Raw genomic sequence first — 17,161 nt, 5'->3', positions numbered from 1 at the left:
CTTTGTAAATCAATTCAGAAATTTTCTAAGCTGAAAAGTAGTACATACGTATAGTAAATAAATAACTACTATACATATATAAACATATGTACAAGTAATGTACACATTCTGTTGATGCATGCATATTCTCTGTTCAACAACTCATGGATGGTGTACATTGACCCAAGAATGTGCACAATGCTTTTTGTGTGATACTATTGCGCACACAGTGAATGCACGTAGTGGCATTCAAAGTGTTTACACAGACTCTTCTGTCAACAGGAATCCTAACACACCTGAGACAGCGAAGTCTGAAAATATTTTCTCTGAGTTTACATCCATTTGCCCTGCCTTGAAAGATTATTTTTTCACATAGTGTCATTCATGTTCATAGCGCCATTCATGTTCATGGGTGAATTCAATGACAGCTCCTTACCCTGAGAGGCTAACAGTCTAGATCAGTGGTGTAAACTGGTGGGTCAGGACCAGGCAAAAAGAATTAATTTAGATTTCATATTTGAAAAAAATTTACATTAATGAATACGTTAGAGATGGAATGAATGAATTTTACTGAGTTTATTTATAATACACATGAGAACTATAATGCTGGCATGTAGAACCACATGAGAACTATGAACTGTTTGCCACACACCTCTTGGACAGTGAAAACATACAGACCAAGCTAGACCAAGCTAGAAACACATGGAGACAAAAGTTGTACAGAGGCAATGGGGTGGTGGTTAAAATAATGCCCAGAGAAAAGCAGAAAGCACAAGGAGACTAGAAAAGGCCTTGCTCTAACTCAGTCCACAACTTGTGTCCAGCAGTCATGACCAATGTTGGCATGTTGGAGGCCAATGTGGGCTGCAACAATCTCCAACAGACCAGAGGCTCCTTGTGGGCCAGATTGGGGGTCCCTGAGGGCCACAAGTGGCCTGCGAACCAGGGTTTGCCCACCCCTGCTCTAGTTTAACCTAATAAATTAGACTTTGTGAGATATACAAGTTCCAAGCATCAGATATTGTCACCATGAAGGTTAGCAGCTTCTGCCATGTTTTCCTACTTCCTGATAAGCACCTTAAAAATGAAAATAATGCTGAAATTGATTCTCATTCTCTTCCTTACATTAGTCTTGGATATGAAATGCCCACTACCTCTCCTTTCTATAGCCAGCTTTGTATCTCTGCTCCTAATTCATACCTTTAGACAAAATGGAAGACACAAAATCCCCCTAATCCTTGTCTTAAAGATACAATTGAATGCTACGATTTTCTAGGTCACCGATTTCGTTCAGTCAGAGCAAAATCACATTTGCATGACAATACCAGACAATACATGGAGATATATAATGGACAGAGGTGAAACAGTACCTTCTGAGTGATATGGTTGACCCACAATGAAGAGCAGTTGCTGAGGTCTGGCCCTTGAGGATCCCAAATCCCACCAGGAGCAAGACACAAAAACGTTGAAACTCCTATAATGATAGAGACAGCATGAGAGGCAATACTGTATGACTTATCTCCCCCCTGACATATTCAGTCAGATGCTCATCTTAGGGATTCTTCCTAAGGCCCAAATCCTAACCAACTTTCCAACACTGACACAGCTGTGCTAATAGAGCACGTGCTACATCCTTGCAGTTGGGTGGCACTCATGGAGGCCTCCTCAAGGTAAGGGAATGTTTGCTCCCTTACCTTGGAGCTACATTGCCCTTATGTTGGTGCTGGAAAGGGGCTTAGGATTGCACCCTAAGTTACTCTTTCCAATATAAGGATTAACTTTGGAGTTGAACAGGTCATATCATATAAATCAGTGGTTCTCACACATTTAGCACCAGGACCCACTTTTTAGAATGAGAATCTGCCAGGACCCACTGGAAGTGATGTCATGACCGGAAGTGACATCATCAAGCAGGAAAAATTTTAACAAACCTAGGCTGCAATCCTACTCACACTTACCCAGGAGTAAGTTCCATTGACTATCATTGTTAAAAGAATATATATAGTAGCTCGTTAAAAGTACAAGTCTGTCACATTTCCTCAAATGCAGTCACATACCTTGGTAGCATCAAATCTAATATCTTAATAATAAAATATTGAAATGAATGGGGACCCACCTGAAATTGGCTCGCAACCCACCTAGTGGGTCCCAACCCACAGTTTGAGAAACACTGATATAAATCATAAATCTAGTGCTTTATCTGCCCAAATGTACTGCGTCCATAATGGGCCCAACAAGATAGTCACAGTCATTGAGGAGAAAACATTTTTTCCAATAACCAGAAAAATAAATTCTCTGTCTCAAACTGATAACACAAAGAAGCCATCAGATTTGTTTAAGATGGATGAAATGAAATAGACTCTTAAGGGAAATCTGCCATATAATCTGTGTCCATGATAAAATATAACCCCCAAGTCTCTCCCCTGGAAAAAACCCTTCTACTAATGATACAGCTGTCTTCTAGTGATGGCCATCTCACATTTGCCTGTATAAGTTGTTTTTTTTTTTTAAACTCTCCATCATTTTATCAAGGGAAACAAAGCATATAATCATAAATCCTAATGAAACACATCACTGAGAAACATAATGAGCAAAGACCATCCTCCTGTAAAATGATAATTGATGACATGATTGTCCTTGTCCACTGGATTCTTGCCCATCGTGGTTAAATAACTCTACCAGAGGACTGGGCATTTGGATATCAGTTAGTGAATGTCTCCCGAAGAAAGGGAATGATACCTTCATTCCAGGAGGCAGTGACTCATTCACTCTTTAAAAACCCTGTTTGGATCAAGCCGAGCTAAACAACTATACCTGTTCTCAAATTTACCATTTCTTGACCAGATCTGGAACAGGAGATGGCAACCCAGTACTGTCCTGAAGGAGACTGATTATTTCAATCCATTCCATCCTGGATTCCATCCTTCTAATGGGACTGATACAGCTTTGGTCATACTAGTGAATGGACTATGCTGAGAGAGAAAGACAACAGGAGCACAATCCTGTTAATTCTCCTGGATTTCTCAGTTGCTTTTGACCTCATATCTTCTGGGGACGCTGTTGGGATGGGGGGAGCACCATTTTACAATGGCTCCAATCCTACCTGGAGAGTTAATCACAGAAGATTATGTTGTGCTTGGTCAGGCCTGACGTGCAGTTCCAGCTCTATGCTCAGATCTTCAGAGATGGGCATTTTTATATGAGGATATGATCCTTCAGGTACCCTGGCTGGCTATATCCAAACTAGATTATTTTAATCTGCAGTATATAGGTTGCCATTGAAGATAGTTTCGGAAGCTGCATTTAGCTCAAAATGCTGTTGCTAGGTTACCGGTGAGTACAAACCAGTGGGAATGGGCAATACCTATTTTGCTCTAATTTCACTGGTTGCAAATTTGCTTCCAGGCCAAGTTCAAAGTGTTGTTTAAAGCCCTTTATGGCCTTGAATCAATTTACTTAAATGACCATCTACTCCTGTATCAACCTGCCTATGAGATGTTCCACTGAGGCCTTTTTCTCTGGCCCATCACTACCTGAGATTCATTTGACAGGTACTAGATTTGAGACCTTTTCAATGGTGGCCCCACAGCTATGGAACCCTCCCAAGAGAGATCTTGGGTAGCCCTCTTTGCCTGCTGCTTTCAAAAGGCAGCTAAATCCTTTTCTTTTTTGAGGGGCTTTCTTGCTTCCCTGCTGCCATTTCATTTCTCTGTGGATGGATGTGTATTTTATTGTTGACTATTTTCAGTAGTGTTTATTTTATTCTCTGTTTTTGTTCGTTTTTCTTTTACATTATTAATTTTGTAAATCACGTGGCATGTCCACGAAATGCAGGGCAAAAATGTTTAAATTGTAAATATGTTTTAAGCAACACCTGCCCGATCTCCTTATCAGAGCAAATGAATGACTTTATATTTTATGAGCTCACCTACGGTGCCCCTCGGGCATGGCTGCTTAGCCACCTGTCCTTGCCGTGTCTTAAACCACATGATCTCACGGGCTTCCACAGTCTCACAACTCTCTGCTCCTATTGCAGGTAGCTGGGAAGAGGCAGGTGGCAGGTGTGTGGTCATTTCATTGGGGACATCCACAGCTGGAGAAGGTGTGCTTGTACTTCTGTTCCTTCTGCCCAATGCTGACGCAGTGGTGGTCCTTATAGTGCTGCTGGCTGTGACACGTGGTGTGGTGCTTGTGGTAGTCCCACCCAGACCTGCTGCTCCAGATGTTGATGCTATCAATGCAAAGCAAAAATAAATTAGAAAACACCAGTTCCTTAAGAGTACTCTCTTAACCCATTTTTGCCTGGCGCACATTTAATCCCTGTTGTGTATATGCAACGTGGGGTAGAAATGGTAACATGCTCTTGCAAAAAAGTGTTCTTGGCACAGGAGAGCTCTGATTCTTAGCAGGAGTATGTTCTTCCCCCTTTTCTCCATCTGCCATCAGTATAATTTAAGATTCCTTGTATTATTGATTGCATGGTTTACTACTCCAAAACACTAAACCAAACAGGGGCAGAGGTTGTAAATGAACCCTTATTTATTTATATAGAAGAGCAATTTTCAACCTTTTTCATTTCATGGCACACTGACAAGGCACTGACATTTTCAGGGCACACCAAAAGTTTTTTTTGATAATTGACAAGACAGACCATGCTGCTGATAGGGGGCTCACATCCCCCAATGGCCCAATTAATAAATGACCCTTCCCCAAACTCCTGCAGCACACCTGCAGATCATTTGTGACACATTGGTCGAAAATAGCTGATCTAGACATTTGGACCACCCTTTCCACCTTCTAACTAAAAATGATGTTAAAACCAGGATGGTACAGATTGGGATTATGGCACAGAAGTAGGGGTTCTTTAATATCCTAAATCCCCAATGTAGCTATGTGACACAGTGGGACCTTGGGGATTATATAGCCATGGCAGGTATGCTTTGGGTTCATTAACATACACCCCTAACTGCATGCCACAGTCCCAATTCAGACTGCCCCCCTGCTGCTGTTGCTGTTTATGTGATAGAAGCATCTAACTAGACTAGATGGTGACACATTTCACATCATAGTAGTTTGAATGTATGGGCAATTTCATAAGTTACTTGTTCCATACAAAGCAATTAGCTATCAATGTAAGCTATCAATGTATATTTTTTATATTGTACAAAGGGCAGGGTGAGTTTCTTCTCTGCTGTGTGCACATCAATCAGGCAGCTACTCCATAGACTGGCTTTCTGACTTGGTTTGGATCAATATCTGTTGTGGTCACTTTGATAAGGGTATCCTTACTTAGGATAGATCAGTGGCAGACAATCAAACTGGTCAAAATAGAACCCAGTGGGGGTGGATGGATTTTTTCTTCTTAATCTGAAATTACTATAAAAGACTTAAGGAATGTACAAAATCTGTGCAAGATAGTAACTAACATTAGTGTCATAAAAAAAAAATCTGGCTTGAAGCATAATTCAAAAATCAATTTTTGTGAAGACCCAAAGATACATGATCATGCTAAGTGGTTGTGCTTTAAATTTCACTTACCCATTTATGTGATTTAAAACCAGCCTAATTGGTTCGTTAGAAAAGAACAAGGCATCTGAATCATTTACATATAAATGGTTTTTCAGTCTGGCTGCTACTATGATTAAATGCCAACCTGAGCAAACTTACTTGACATTGTATTGTACAGAATACCAATTTAGCCATGGATCAAATGCAAACTCTTAAATTCTGGAGGAGACAGCCTGGGTAATTTTGGGTTATCCACTGGACCAGGGGTGCTCAATAGGTGGATCGCGATCTACCGGTAGATCGCGAGGCAGAATGAGTAGATCGCGGAGTGCCGACCCCCCCCTTCAGGTGCCTCTGGGAGGAAATGCTGGGAGTAAGGCCCATTGTACTCAATGGGGCTTACTCCCAGGTAAGTGTGGCTAGGATTGCAGCCTCACAGCCTAATCCTAGGCATGTCTACTCAGGAGTAAGTCCTGTTATACTCAGTGGGGCTCAAGGTACACCAACATACATTGTACACATAAATGTTATATGTTATGATGGCGCGAACATTGTAAAAAAAACTCTGGTAGATCTCCGGGCCTTGCTGGGTTTCAAAGTAGCTCTCGAGCCAAAAAAGTGTGAGCACCCCTGATCTAGTCCAACACCCTGCAGACAATTCCTGCAGCGTCCTGATGGCCACTGTCAAGCCTCTGTTTGAAATGGATTGTTCCAGTACTAGATAACCAGCCGTATTGGCCTCTGCCTTTCCATTGGACCATTTCAGCGGCGTGGAGAGGGGGGATTTGCTGCATGGGTAACAGCCTATCCTCCATACCTACTTTACCCAGGCTTCGCGCACTGGAGAGGACACTGTTCCAGAACCACCATTCAGAGCGTGATACCATAGTCTTCCGAGACTGAAGGATGCCAACAAGAAGGCCCAATCCTATCCTCAAGGTGGGCCTGGGTATCTCCATGTACAAGTACGACCCCACAAGTGTAGAAGCCTGCCTGCATATGGATGTGTCAGGGATGCCAATGCAACACCAGAAAAACATGGCACCAACGTAGCTCAGATGTCATTCAGAAACCAGTGAAACTCTGCAGGTGGAAGAGCCATAATAGGAGCGTGACATGGAATGGATGAGTAGGAACCAACATACATTCCTACCAGGGAGACCACAGTTCATATTATTGGACATGAAGCACGGGGCTATACCTCAGGTCTCTCAAAGAGGACCTTGGTGACAGAGATGGAAACCATGGTGAAAGGGCACAGTGCACAAAGGGAACACGTTGCACAAATAACACCTGCACCTCACAACATGTGTAGCAGGGTATTTATGTTAACCTTTGTCTTCTCAAAATTCTTACTGCAAGTAACAGGTATTCTTATTGCAAGTAATTACAAGCCCCCCTAGGTTGTTTCCACACACATAAACACCCAGCTGGAACCTCAGGCTCACCACCCCAACAGGGGAAGGACAATGCACCCCACATAGGTAAGCAAAGAGGGGGTAGTGACTTCTATACAGCAATGTATTGATACTGCATCTCCCTCTCATGTTCCTATCCCACCTTTGAACTTTCAGAATTATCAGATATGCCCGCTATACTCTGTATTGCTTAACCATCCCTTCCTTTTGCAACAGTTAGAGCAGGAAGAGCCTGCACCTTTTTTTATGAATGCCAGGACTTCCAATCATTGGTACTGCTGGCCAAACACGCATCAGAATACAATTTGTTTTTCGGGACTGTACCATTACCATAGGGGGCTAACAGTGGTCCTCTGAAGGGTTCCACTGCAGCTTCCCTGGATAATGGTCTGACCCACCATGTTCTTGTCTCCCAACAGGACATAACTGCTTGTATACTCTGGTGGCACCTCACTCCCTCAAAACACTATGCTTGTCAATGTAGAAAACAATTGTGACTGAAGTTGCTATCAATTCCTTGTCACTTCTTTTGTGTTTCTTCTTGCTCCTCACAGACAGCTGTGACCCTGTGCAGTCCCCCAAGAAAGCCTACAGACTGCTGGCCCTCAGTGACCAGTGTGAGCCCTGCTGCTGCTCAGCAAGGCTACTGACCTATATCTTCCAGTTAGGCCTCTGTGGCCGACAGGGACTCCAACAGGGAACCAACTGATGTAGCCAGATCTCACTGGAACCCGTTACTTGGCTACTGAATAATTTGCAATGGCACAACATCCAATGTGGTTGGTAGCCCACTTATGTGTTTCACTTTCCAAAGCCGGCAGGGCTAAAGCTGTGCGAGAGTCACAGCTTCCTCTGGTCAGCTAATATTGCACACCATTTACCTATCCGATTGATGACCTAAAAACTTCTACATATGTATCTGCCAGGCACTGATGTGTAGATACGCTGTCTTCCACCAAATTCAATATAGCTCCTCTCTGCTCTGAGAGTGAGCAAACCCTTTCTCTCAGGAGGGAGCTGTGGGGACAGACTGGAGGGAGGGGAAAGGGGGTGCTATTTTCAGTAGTGGAGGTGAGAGGACAAACAAAGGTGGGTGACCTTTGTCAACCTGCTTCCTGAATTGACCTCTTTAGTTGCCCTTTGGATGGGCCATCCCTATATGCACAAAAAGTGCACCAACAGGAGTAAACCATGGTTTCACATCCTGGTTTGTTGGGAGTGCTCAAACCACACTATCCCAATTTGGATGACACAGGAAACTGAGACTAACAAATTAGGAAGTTTTTAAAAAAAGTTTAGATGGGTACTTGGGGAGAAGACAACAGTGGATGGAAGATAACGTGCAGGCACATGATCCATTTCTAGACTAACAAACCAGTTTGTTCAACCACAATCATTACAACTGAATCAGGTTTAAGATTCATGCACACTCACAACTTGTTTAAGTGCTGTCTGCTCTTGGTCAAAGCTATGGTATCTAAATCACTCAGAGTAAAAATGGGGGGGGGGGTTGCACAGTTAGCTGCCTGTTTCTATATGCTAATTTAAAGCAGATGACTTCCTGGTTTTGCACTCATCTGTGATCAGTGAGGTGGAACAAAAAACCCCTTTCAGTCCAGGTTGATTTAAAACCAGCTAAGTTAATGGCAATTTTAAGTGGCACCACATCCAATGTGAGAGCACAGCTTATACTTCAGCAGTAACTCAAAGTGGCAAAATGATCTGTGGGATAACACACTTCAGAATAAAATGCTTTCTATATGATATTGCACTTTATTACTTGGGTGTCCCAAATAATTTTGAGTATTGTGTTGTGTTTCAGTCACCATTGTTCCAGAGAAATGATTGTAAGTGGAAAGAGTGTAGGACAGAGCAATAAGGATTGCTTCACACACAGGAAATCCAGGAAAATGAAGGCTGAGACTGATTGACTGAGCACTCCAGATATCATTAAAGAGGTTAGTGGAGGTGGAAGTTACTTAAGTTAAAGGCAATTGCAGGTTCAAGTTTCCATTAATAAATGTAGGCTGAGACCAGAAGGACATTTCTATAAAAATACAATTCTGAAACAGCTTTCCTAGAAATAAAGAAAAAAAAAATCTCTTTGGTATTAAAATGTAATCTGATGAATCTGAGGACATTATATGAGACATTTTTAACTGGTGCTCAATCATGCCCTATAGAGATCATAAGGGATTTTCTTCTCTGTGCTATTTCCCTTGCTCTAAAATAAGAGGTGGGAATTGGATATCAGGCAGGTGTCACTGCTGAAAGAGGGTTGTTTCTAGAACAGTGGTTCCTAAACTGGTGGGTCATGACCCACCAGCCTGGAAGCACCTGTCCCTGTCCCCTTAAGGGGCAGGGAGGGGGGAGAATGCAGCAATACGATCCGAGGATTGTGTCGCTGCCAGGGACGGGGGAGTAGTTTTTCACTCACCTCTGCCTGTTCGGCCTGGGGGGGTGCAGGGAGCCCCACAGACACCTCTGCAGGACTTCCTAAGCCTTAGAAAAGTTAAAAATAGTGATCAGAAACCACTTCTGGTTTCACAGTTGAAAACAGGCTCAGGTGTAAGTGAAAAAACCCCTCTGTCCCTTGCAGTGGCATGATCCTGGTGATACCATCACAGTCTTCTCCCTGCCCTTGCAAAGACTTAGTGGCTCCCAAACTTCCAAGAAGTTTGGAAACCACTGTTCTAGAATTGTATTGGAATCGCAGAAGATCTGGTGAGGACGTAGGCTGTGGTGTCAGCAGTGGCCCCTTTAAGGGTAAGGCCTGGGCATCCAGCAGAGTGTGCTGCACAGCTGCAGCCACTTGAAGGCAATAGGGCCCTCAGGGATATAAGAGCACCTGAGGCAGGAAGGGGGGTGTGGGTTGTAGAAGGAGTGCAGGTTGGAGAGGAGACTGATTTTGTGGCTAATGGACTACTCAAACAGGCTGCAGAGAACTGAGGAGTGTTGCTATACCTGGAAGGACTGCTGCCTTAGGAACTGGGAGGAGGGGTCACTGCAGTTAAAAAAGGCAAGCTACCCTTGTGGTGGAGTCTAGCAGTGCTGCTGTAGAGAACTGGGGCCATTGTTGGGGAATGAAAGGGGAGCTAATTAGCTTAGAGTGGGCATAAGTTTCCTAAGTGAGGCTTGGAGTGGGAATCTGACAGAACAAAAATGAACAGTCTTTCTAGGGGAGGCCAGGAAGACAAGCTATGCTTTTCACATGGAGATGAAAGTGCTACTTTGTGACAGTGAAGTGCAGTGAAGAGAATGGCTGGTAAGGCACTTGCTGTGGTGTGGTGCTGCAAGGCATTCTGGGGGGTACCCAGAATACCTGTGCAATCATGGTGGAGGATGAGCTCTCAATGCCACAGGTCTGGTCTCTCACTGTATAGTAACAAGCATGTGCCAGTTATTATACAGGGACAGATTAGAGCTGTGGCAGATGAGAGCTCAGCATCCTCTGTGAACGTGCAAACACTCAAAGTGGGTGGAGCATGTGCAAATTACAGGGGAGGCTGAGGCTTGGAGTATGCACATCCCTGCTTTAAGGTCTGGGAATGGATTTTCCCACAGGTCATATTGTCTGGTAATGCTGGTTTTTAACCTTCCAGTATTGCTCACTTGTTAAAGATAAATCTGCCATTTCCAGATGCATGGTAATGACATCATACATCATTGCTGGACTTCTGGGAATGCTGAGCTCCAAGCTGTGTGAAGTTAGGCTTTCCAGGGCTTCAAGCTGCATGGCTGCACAGCTTAAAGTGCACAGTGGCCTCAAGCACAGTAGGTTTTATAGAATGCTAGCATGCAGCAACAGAACTGGGGGAGAGGCAGCATTACTGGTAGAGGAGGGGTAGAAACAGCCCTTCAGAAGATAAGAAAACAAGTTCACCTCTTGCCTTACAGCCCAGTTGCTGGCCCAGAGTGTGCAACGATGCCAGCAGGAAACCAAACAGCCCAGGACAAATAAGTAAAGAACATATTTACTTACCTATCTGTAGGCCACCTGGTCCTCAATGCTAACTCTTCAGCTGGTGTAGGGCTGAGGAGACTCAGGGTGTGGGTCCTGGCCAAGAAGGAGGGATAGGATCTTGCATGCACAGCTGCCACCAAGATCTTCCCCTCTCTTGGTCCGGCCCTGGTCTGCCTCTGACAGCAGGGGTTCTGTGAGCCGGTGTTGCCTATGTGTGGCCTCTGGGGCTTTGCGCTGGTGGCAGCAGACTGCACAACAACAGAGTGCTTGCCACACCAGTGGCCTGTGTCTTACACTGATAGATCACAAGATCTGCCAGTGGAAGGCCCAAATAGGATTGGGTCATTAAGCAGAGAAAAGATGCTCACAAGCAAGATGTGATGTGCATTTTCTCCAGTTTCAATCACAAAACCAGGTATTCAGAAGTATACGGTTTCTGACTATCGGGGTTCCACACAACTATCACAGGCAAAAGCTGTTGACAATCCAGCCAACCATTGACTGGCAATCTGGCCAATAATTTCTACAAATCTAAAAAGCAAATCCATATGTTAACTGCATTCTGGAGGATCTACTTTAATATACTTGCTTCCTATGTCTCCCACTGCACCACTTCTCATGGTCTATCTTATCTTAAGTATCTTAATCTTATCTTAATTCAATACATGGCCCTGCCTCTTCTTCCTGTCCGTCCCTTCCTATTTCATCACACAGTAGGGGGAAAGGTAGGAAACGCTCACACCCGTACTGGCCAGCAGTGCTGCTGGTAATCAGCTGGTGAGTAGGAGCCTGGCTGAGACAGAAGCTGATCCTCAGGCCAAAATTGGCTTGGGCAGTAGAATCAAAGCTTCACAAGGAGGATGAGCTTCATGTACCACTGGACTGCAGCTCAGGTAGCACTGGTGATACAAATACCACTGGTTGAGAAACGCTGATCTATATGAAAAAATTGCATGGCTTAAATGAGAGATATGTTTTCTTCTCAAAAAAAGCCCTGGGAAAAATCCAAGGATAACATCAGGGGTCAATCAGATGGAACACTAGCAGGAAGACCCACCTAGGCAGCCCCTGAATACCCAATACTTGGTAGCAATGGTGGTCATGGGGGGGAATGTTGGGTCCAGGGCTGGCCCCCACTTCCACAGGAACATGACACTTGCGAAATGTGCCTGCTTTGCACCATCAATCTCCATTTTCAAAGAAGGAACTGGTGACAGTATGGTATAGACAACTAAAGACAAAGATGTCGTTATGAAATTATTCAGATTAATAATAATAATAATGCCAAACCGTGGCTTTTTTTTTAAAAAGTGCTTTCTGTTGCCTAAGTTACATTCTTATTTATAAGTCACAAAGCAAGAGCAGTTTCTGCTAAAGCTTCTGAGCACTCTGTTTGGATAAATAATTGCAGCTTAGTTTAGATGCCCCAGGCGTAAGCTCTTAGGGCTGATATTGTGGGTATTTTGCAATCATTTGTTTAATTAGCCAAAGCTCCTTGGGGAGAAGTTTGTGAAATGGCATACTCCCAAAGTTTAATGCAAAAATCTTTTTTTCTTTGTATGACAGAGGTTCAGAATAAAAAGCTCAAAAACGCAAAGCAAGTGGGGTTCCTATTTAATTATCAGTTAATTCTTTTATTAATCCACTGAAAGAACAAAAGATAAATCCATTGAACAAGCCACTGGTGAACAAAGGGCACTCACCTGGGGTTTGTATCACGTCTGAAATACTTTCTGTGTCCATACTAATGAATCCACAGGCGGGGGGGAGGGAAGAAGGGCACATGCTCCGCCCATTTCAAGTATGAAACCCAGGAGATGGGTTTCACACTTATTTGTTCCAGGGAGGTGCAAGAAGCCTGAGATACAGGTTGGCTACTCCACTTTGAGGTTTGTACTTTAAGACATCAACCAAGTGGGGCTGGACAGTGAAGTGGACCTTAGCTTCACCAGGTCAAATGGTTGAGAAATTTCACTATGTGGTTTTTTTGTGCGGTGCCTTGTTAAGTTCACTTTATCACTTCAGTCTCCTTTCCCTTGGTCCCCAAATCCTGCCACATGAACACATCCCATCACACACAAATGCAAAATGCAGGTCACATGCAAACACACATGGCAAGTTATATTTCAACAAACATACACACCACATTCAAATGTGTACCACAACACATGCAAACAAGTGTCAGAACATGTAAAACATGTTCTGGGATGCCACATATAAAAATGTGATCCAGAACGCAACAGCATACAACATGTACACACTGCAACGCACCCACACAGAAAGCTAAGCCACAGTACACAGGTGTGCTGCGACATGGCAAAGGCACAAATACCCATGCCACGCACACCACAGCCTGTAATATGCAAAAGTACATCATGGAGCATCATATACATGCAGCATCTATGAAGGTGATTTCTCTCTCCCTTTACACCACTCTTCAAAGTGGCAGGTTGATTCTTCTGGGAAGCTTCCTCATTGGCACAATCATAGAGGAGCTGCACATCCACCTTCCAGCTGGTGGCTAGTCTAGTCTAGGATTATTTCCTCCTCCCCATAGCCAGGGCTGACTTATCCTTTAGGCACAGTGTCTAGCGGTCGATGATACTTTTTGGAACTCATGAAAATGTTTTAATATCTTTTAAAATCAGAAGAAAACAGATGAACTTGTAGGGTCAAAGAAAATGTTTTAATTTCTTTTTCACATCAGAAAAAACCAAAACTTTTAGGAAGAAAAAGAAAATCTATTACATTTTGGCTAAAACAAAAAAAATTGAAATATTAAGATATCAATGTCAGTACGGATATTATTATGGTGGGAGGAGCCAACAAAGGCAAAAGTACCTGGGGCCGACCAAGATCGTAATGCAAACCTGTCCAAAACTGACCTTTATATTGCAATATGTAATAGTGTTTTGGCTTTGCTAACTCTTTCTGGATCGAACAGTTGTCCCCCCCCCCATTGTTTTACCATTTCTATTAATGAATTCACTTATTGTTTTGATACATTTTATTGTGGAAATTTGTAAGCCGCCTTGGGGATTTCCTTCGGCATGGGAAAGGCTGAATAGAAATCTTTCAAATAAATAAATAAATACCGTACATTCCATCTTCAGGTTTCCTTATATGCTGGCTCTGCTGTAGGGCCAAATTTAACAAACACCAGAGAGGCAAGACCCCAATTTTGATCAGGGCTGCAGTGTTGGGGAAAAGGTGTCTTTGCGTTCCTCTCTGCACTGCAGCCCTAATGCCAACCCCCCTCCCCAACTGCCATTAGACCCAAGGAAGAAAAAATGGTTGGCAACCTTCAGTCTCGAAAGACTATGGTATAAGCCTACAGCACCTAGTATTCCCAGGCAGTCTCCCATCCAAGTACTAACCAGGTCTGACCCTGCTTAGCTTCCAAGATCAGACAAGATTGAGCACATGCAGGGTAACAGTTGCTGCTCAAACCCAAGCAGAATACAATGAATGTTTCTCTCCTGTGACTAGCAGCAGTTGGGGGGTGAGATCCACATTAGGGATCCCACATTGGCCCTCAGTGTCCATTAATCTCCATAGCAACCACTTCTAGCCAGCAGCCTTTTTTCTATCTTCCTTCCAAAGGGCTCATAGCACATGTTTTATATTGTTGGTGGGGGATTTTATCTGGGGGGGGGGAGCGGAGGGAGAGAAATTCACTCCTTCGTAGAAAGGCTCAAAAAGAAATCTTGTTGTTTTATAGCGTATATTGTATATAGCGTATATTGTATATAGCCAAGATTTATGGCATCACACCTGCAATATAATAGTCACCTTGGAACAATAATACTTAGCATTTTACAGCACTTTAAAATGTTGTGGAGTGTCTTGCCACATAGCCATGCAGCTTGGGCAGGGCTATTCCCATGGAAAAATGGAACAGAGGAACAAGAGGGATTGGAAGATATGGAGGCAGAACGAGGGGAAGATAAAGAAGTAGGCAAGACCTGGCCAACTGTAAGCCTGGACCATAGGCTCCACAAGCCCCCAAGGTGAAATGGTCAGCTGAAAGCTCCAACAACACTCAAGCCACTGGCTCCAGGCTAAAGTGAGTGCTGCGCTGGACCTGGCCATTCCTCCTGGGCAATTCTCAACTTCTGGAAAGAAGATGCTTTGAGTGAACAGTAACTCCAGGGAAACTCAGTGAAATGAACTAAATTATTATTATTATTATTATTATTATTATTATTAACAGTATTTATATACGGCTTTTCAACTAGAAGTTCACAAAGCGGTTTACAAAGAAAAATCAAATAACTAAATGGCTCCCTGTCCCAAAAGGGCTCACAATCTAAAAAGATGCAAATGAATACCAGCAGACAGCCACTAGAACAGACAGTGCTGGGGTGAGGTGGGCCAGTTACTCTCCCCTTGCTAAAAAAAGGAGCACCCACTTGAAAAAGTGCCTCTTACCCAATTAGCAGGGGTAAATTAGCAGTACTGCTCAATCCTTTTACTGCTACAACCCACTTTGCTGGCCACACTGCGCCTCAGAATACCTTGTGGCTTCTGGGTGTTGCTGGCCTGAGACCCACCAATAATTGGGGCTAAACCCACAGTTTGAGAACCACTGAACTCATGGGTTCTGGAATCCAACTCAAGACTCCAGTACTGTACACAAGCCTGACTGTAGTAAAGAGTGACTTAACAAGTATAGCCTGCTGCCTAGGGCTGAAATGGGGCCCAATTTGCCTTATCCCTTTCTTGATGTTGAGCTGCCTCATGGAAGGTGATGGAGCAGACAGGGGCCCTGGCGCATTGTCTGCTCTATCTCCTCTTCTAATTGAATCACTAATAAGATTCATAGCTCTTCGCATCTATTATCTTGTTCTACTCCTATATGAACCCTGCAAGACAGGCTGTCATGCTCCTGAGAGACAGAAAAAGAATGGCTTACATAAGGCCACCTACTAATTTCATCACACAGGTGAAATTTGAACTGGGGACTTTCTGATTTGTAGCTCAGTCCATTAGTACAACATTACCCAACTCCAGAAACAGAATAATTTTTCAAGAATTAAAACGAATGTTGGGATGATTGTTCCAAGCAAGTGAATGTGTTCACTGAGTTTACAAAATTACTTACAAGTACAAGTCAGAATAGTGGTGTAGTTAGATCATTTGACACCTGGGGGCCCATAAATTTTTGTCACCCCCCCCCATATGACAAAATTAGTCAGCAGGTAAGGGTACCCGCCAGGATGGGGAGTGAAATTGGGTGCCAATCGGAATGGGAGACTAGGTCATCCCAGCAGGTAGATCTGGGCTCCACGTCCAGTGGGAGTCCAGGTCTACCTACCTGAAAAGGTGTCTCCAGAGGGCTATTGGAATGAGAGCCCAGGTCTGTCTGGCAGGTAGATATGGGCTCCAAGTCCAGACGGGGGCCCAGGTTTATCCACCCAGCAAACCTTGTCCAGAGAGATCAAAGTTCAACCAGATAGAGCAGACACTGGCCTGGTTGACCTGGGCTCTAGTGTTAAGATAGTACTCATGCCTCCCCAAACACAAAAACTGGATCTACCCCTGGTGACACCAGGGTGCTACCTTGCTAACTCCTTTTTGGCTCCTTGCTGTGTCATAATAACATCTCATTGGCTCTTTGAACAATCAGTCTCACTGGTCTGTTTTGAGTTAAGGAAACTGCACTTTTTGTTACATAAGACAGTTGCATTTTTGTTTTCTGGTCTTTCGACCATAACTTTTGATAGAACGGAGATATTTCACTCCAGTTCATTTCATTGCAGTCTGCTGCAAATTACACATCAAATTACATATAACATGATGATATTGTTCCTAACAACTGCGATTTTAGCGATTTTAGTCACTAGTGGTATAACCTTCCTGAGGGTGGCACCCAGGACAGATAGCCTCCCTGCCCCCACTAGCTATGCCACTGAGTCAGAATTATAAGAACTAACATTGTCTTATGCATTGTCCCATTGTCACTTAAAAATGAAAATGGTTACATTACCAAACCTTCATTTTCATCTTCATGAAATCAACCTTCATGTCGACTAAATTTCCACAAAAAGATCATAACCAAACCATATTTTTAACACCTCCATGAACAGTGCTCACGGACAGACTGTCAGGGTCAATGCCAAGGTGTGCTAGTTCCACACCTAGCTGCACTGTCCCTAGAACAAGACCAGGTTCTGGGCTGCATGTGACCACTGTGCATGCATATTCATTATTATTTGAGAGCCATGGTGGTGTAGTGGTTTGGGAAGTGGACTTTGACCTGGAAGATCCAGGTTCAAATCTCCACTCAGCT

General features: G+C 43.7%; 1 protein-coding gene across 4 annotated transcripts in view; it reads right to left on the bottom strand.

The window, feature by feature from the left end:
• ADGRL3 (adhesion G protein-coupled receptor L3) overlaps positions 1-17,161 on the bottom strand; it is a 675,925-nt gene that overhangs the window by 194,905 nt on the left and 463,859 nt on the right. For all 4 annotated transcript variants that reach the window (XM_066612512.1, XM_066612511.1, XM_066612509.1 and 1 more), the window contains exons 8-9: positions 3,908-4,210; positions 1,350-1,453 (exon numbers count right to left, since the gene is read on the bottom strand). In XM_066612512.1, coding sequence (XP_066468609.1) covers positions 1,350-1,453; positions 3,908-4,210 — 407 coding nt within the window. The remainder of the gene's footprint in view (positions 1-1,349; positions 1,454-3,907; positions 4,211-17,161) is intronic.

The sequence above is a fragment of the Tiliqua scincoides genome, chromosome 2 (genome assembly GCF_035046505.1).
Source record: "Tiliqua scincoides isolate rTilSci1 chromosome 2, rTilSci1.hap2, whole genome shotgun sequence".
NCBI classification, from domain to species: domain Eukaryota; kingdom Metazoa; phylum Chordata; class Lepidosauria; order Squamata; family Scincidae; genus Tiliqua; species Tiliqua scincoides.
The sequence above is the reverse complement of the archived record's forward strand: the minus strand, read 5'-3'. Positions and strand labels throughout refer to the sequence as shown.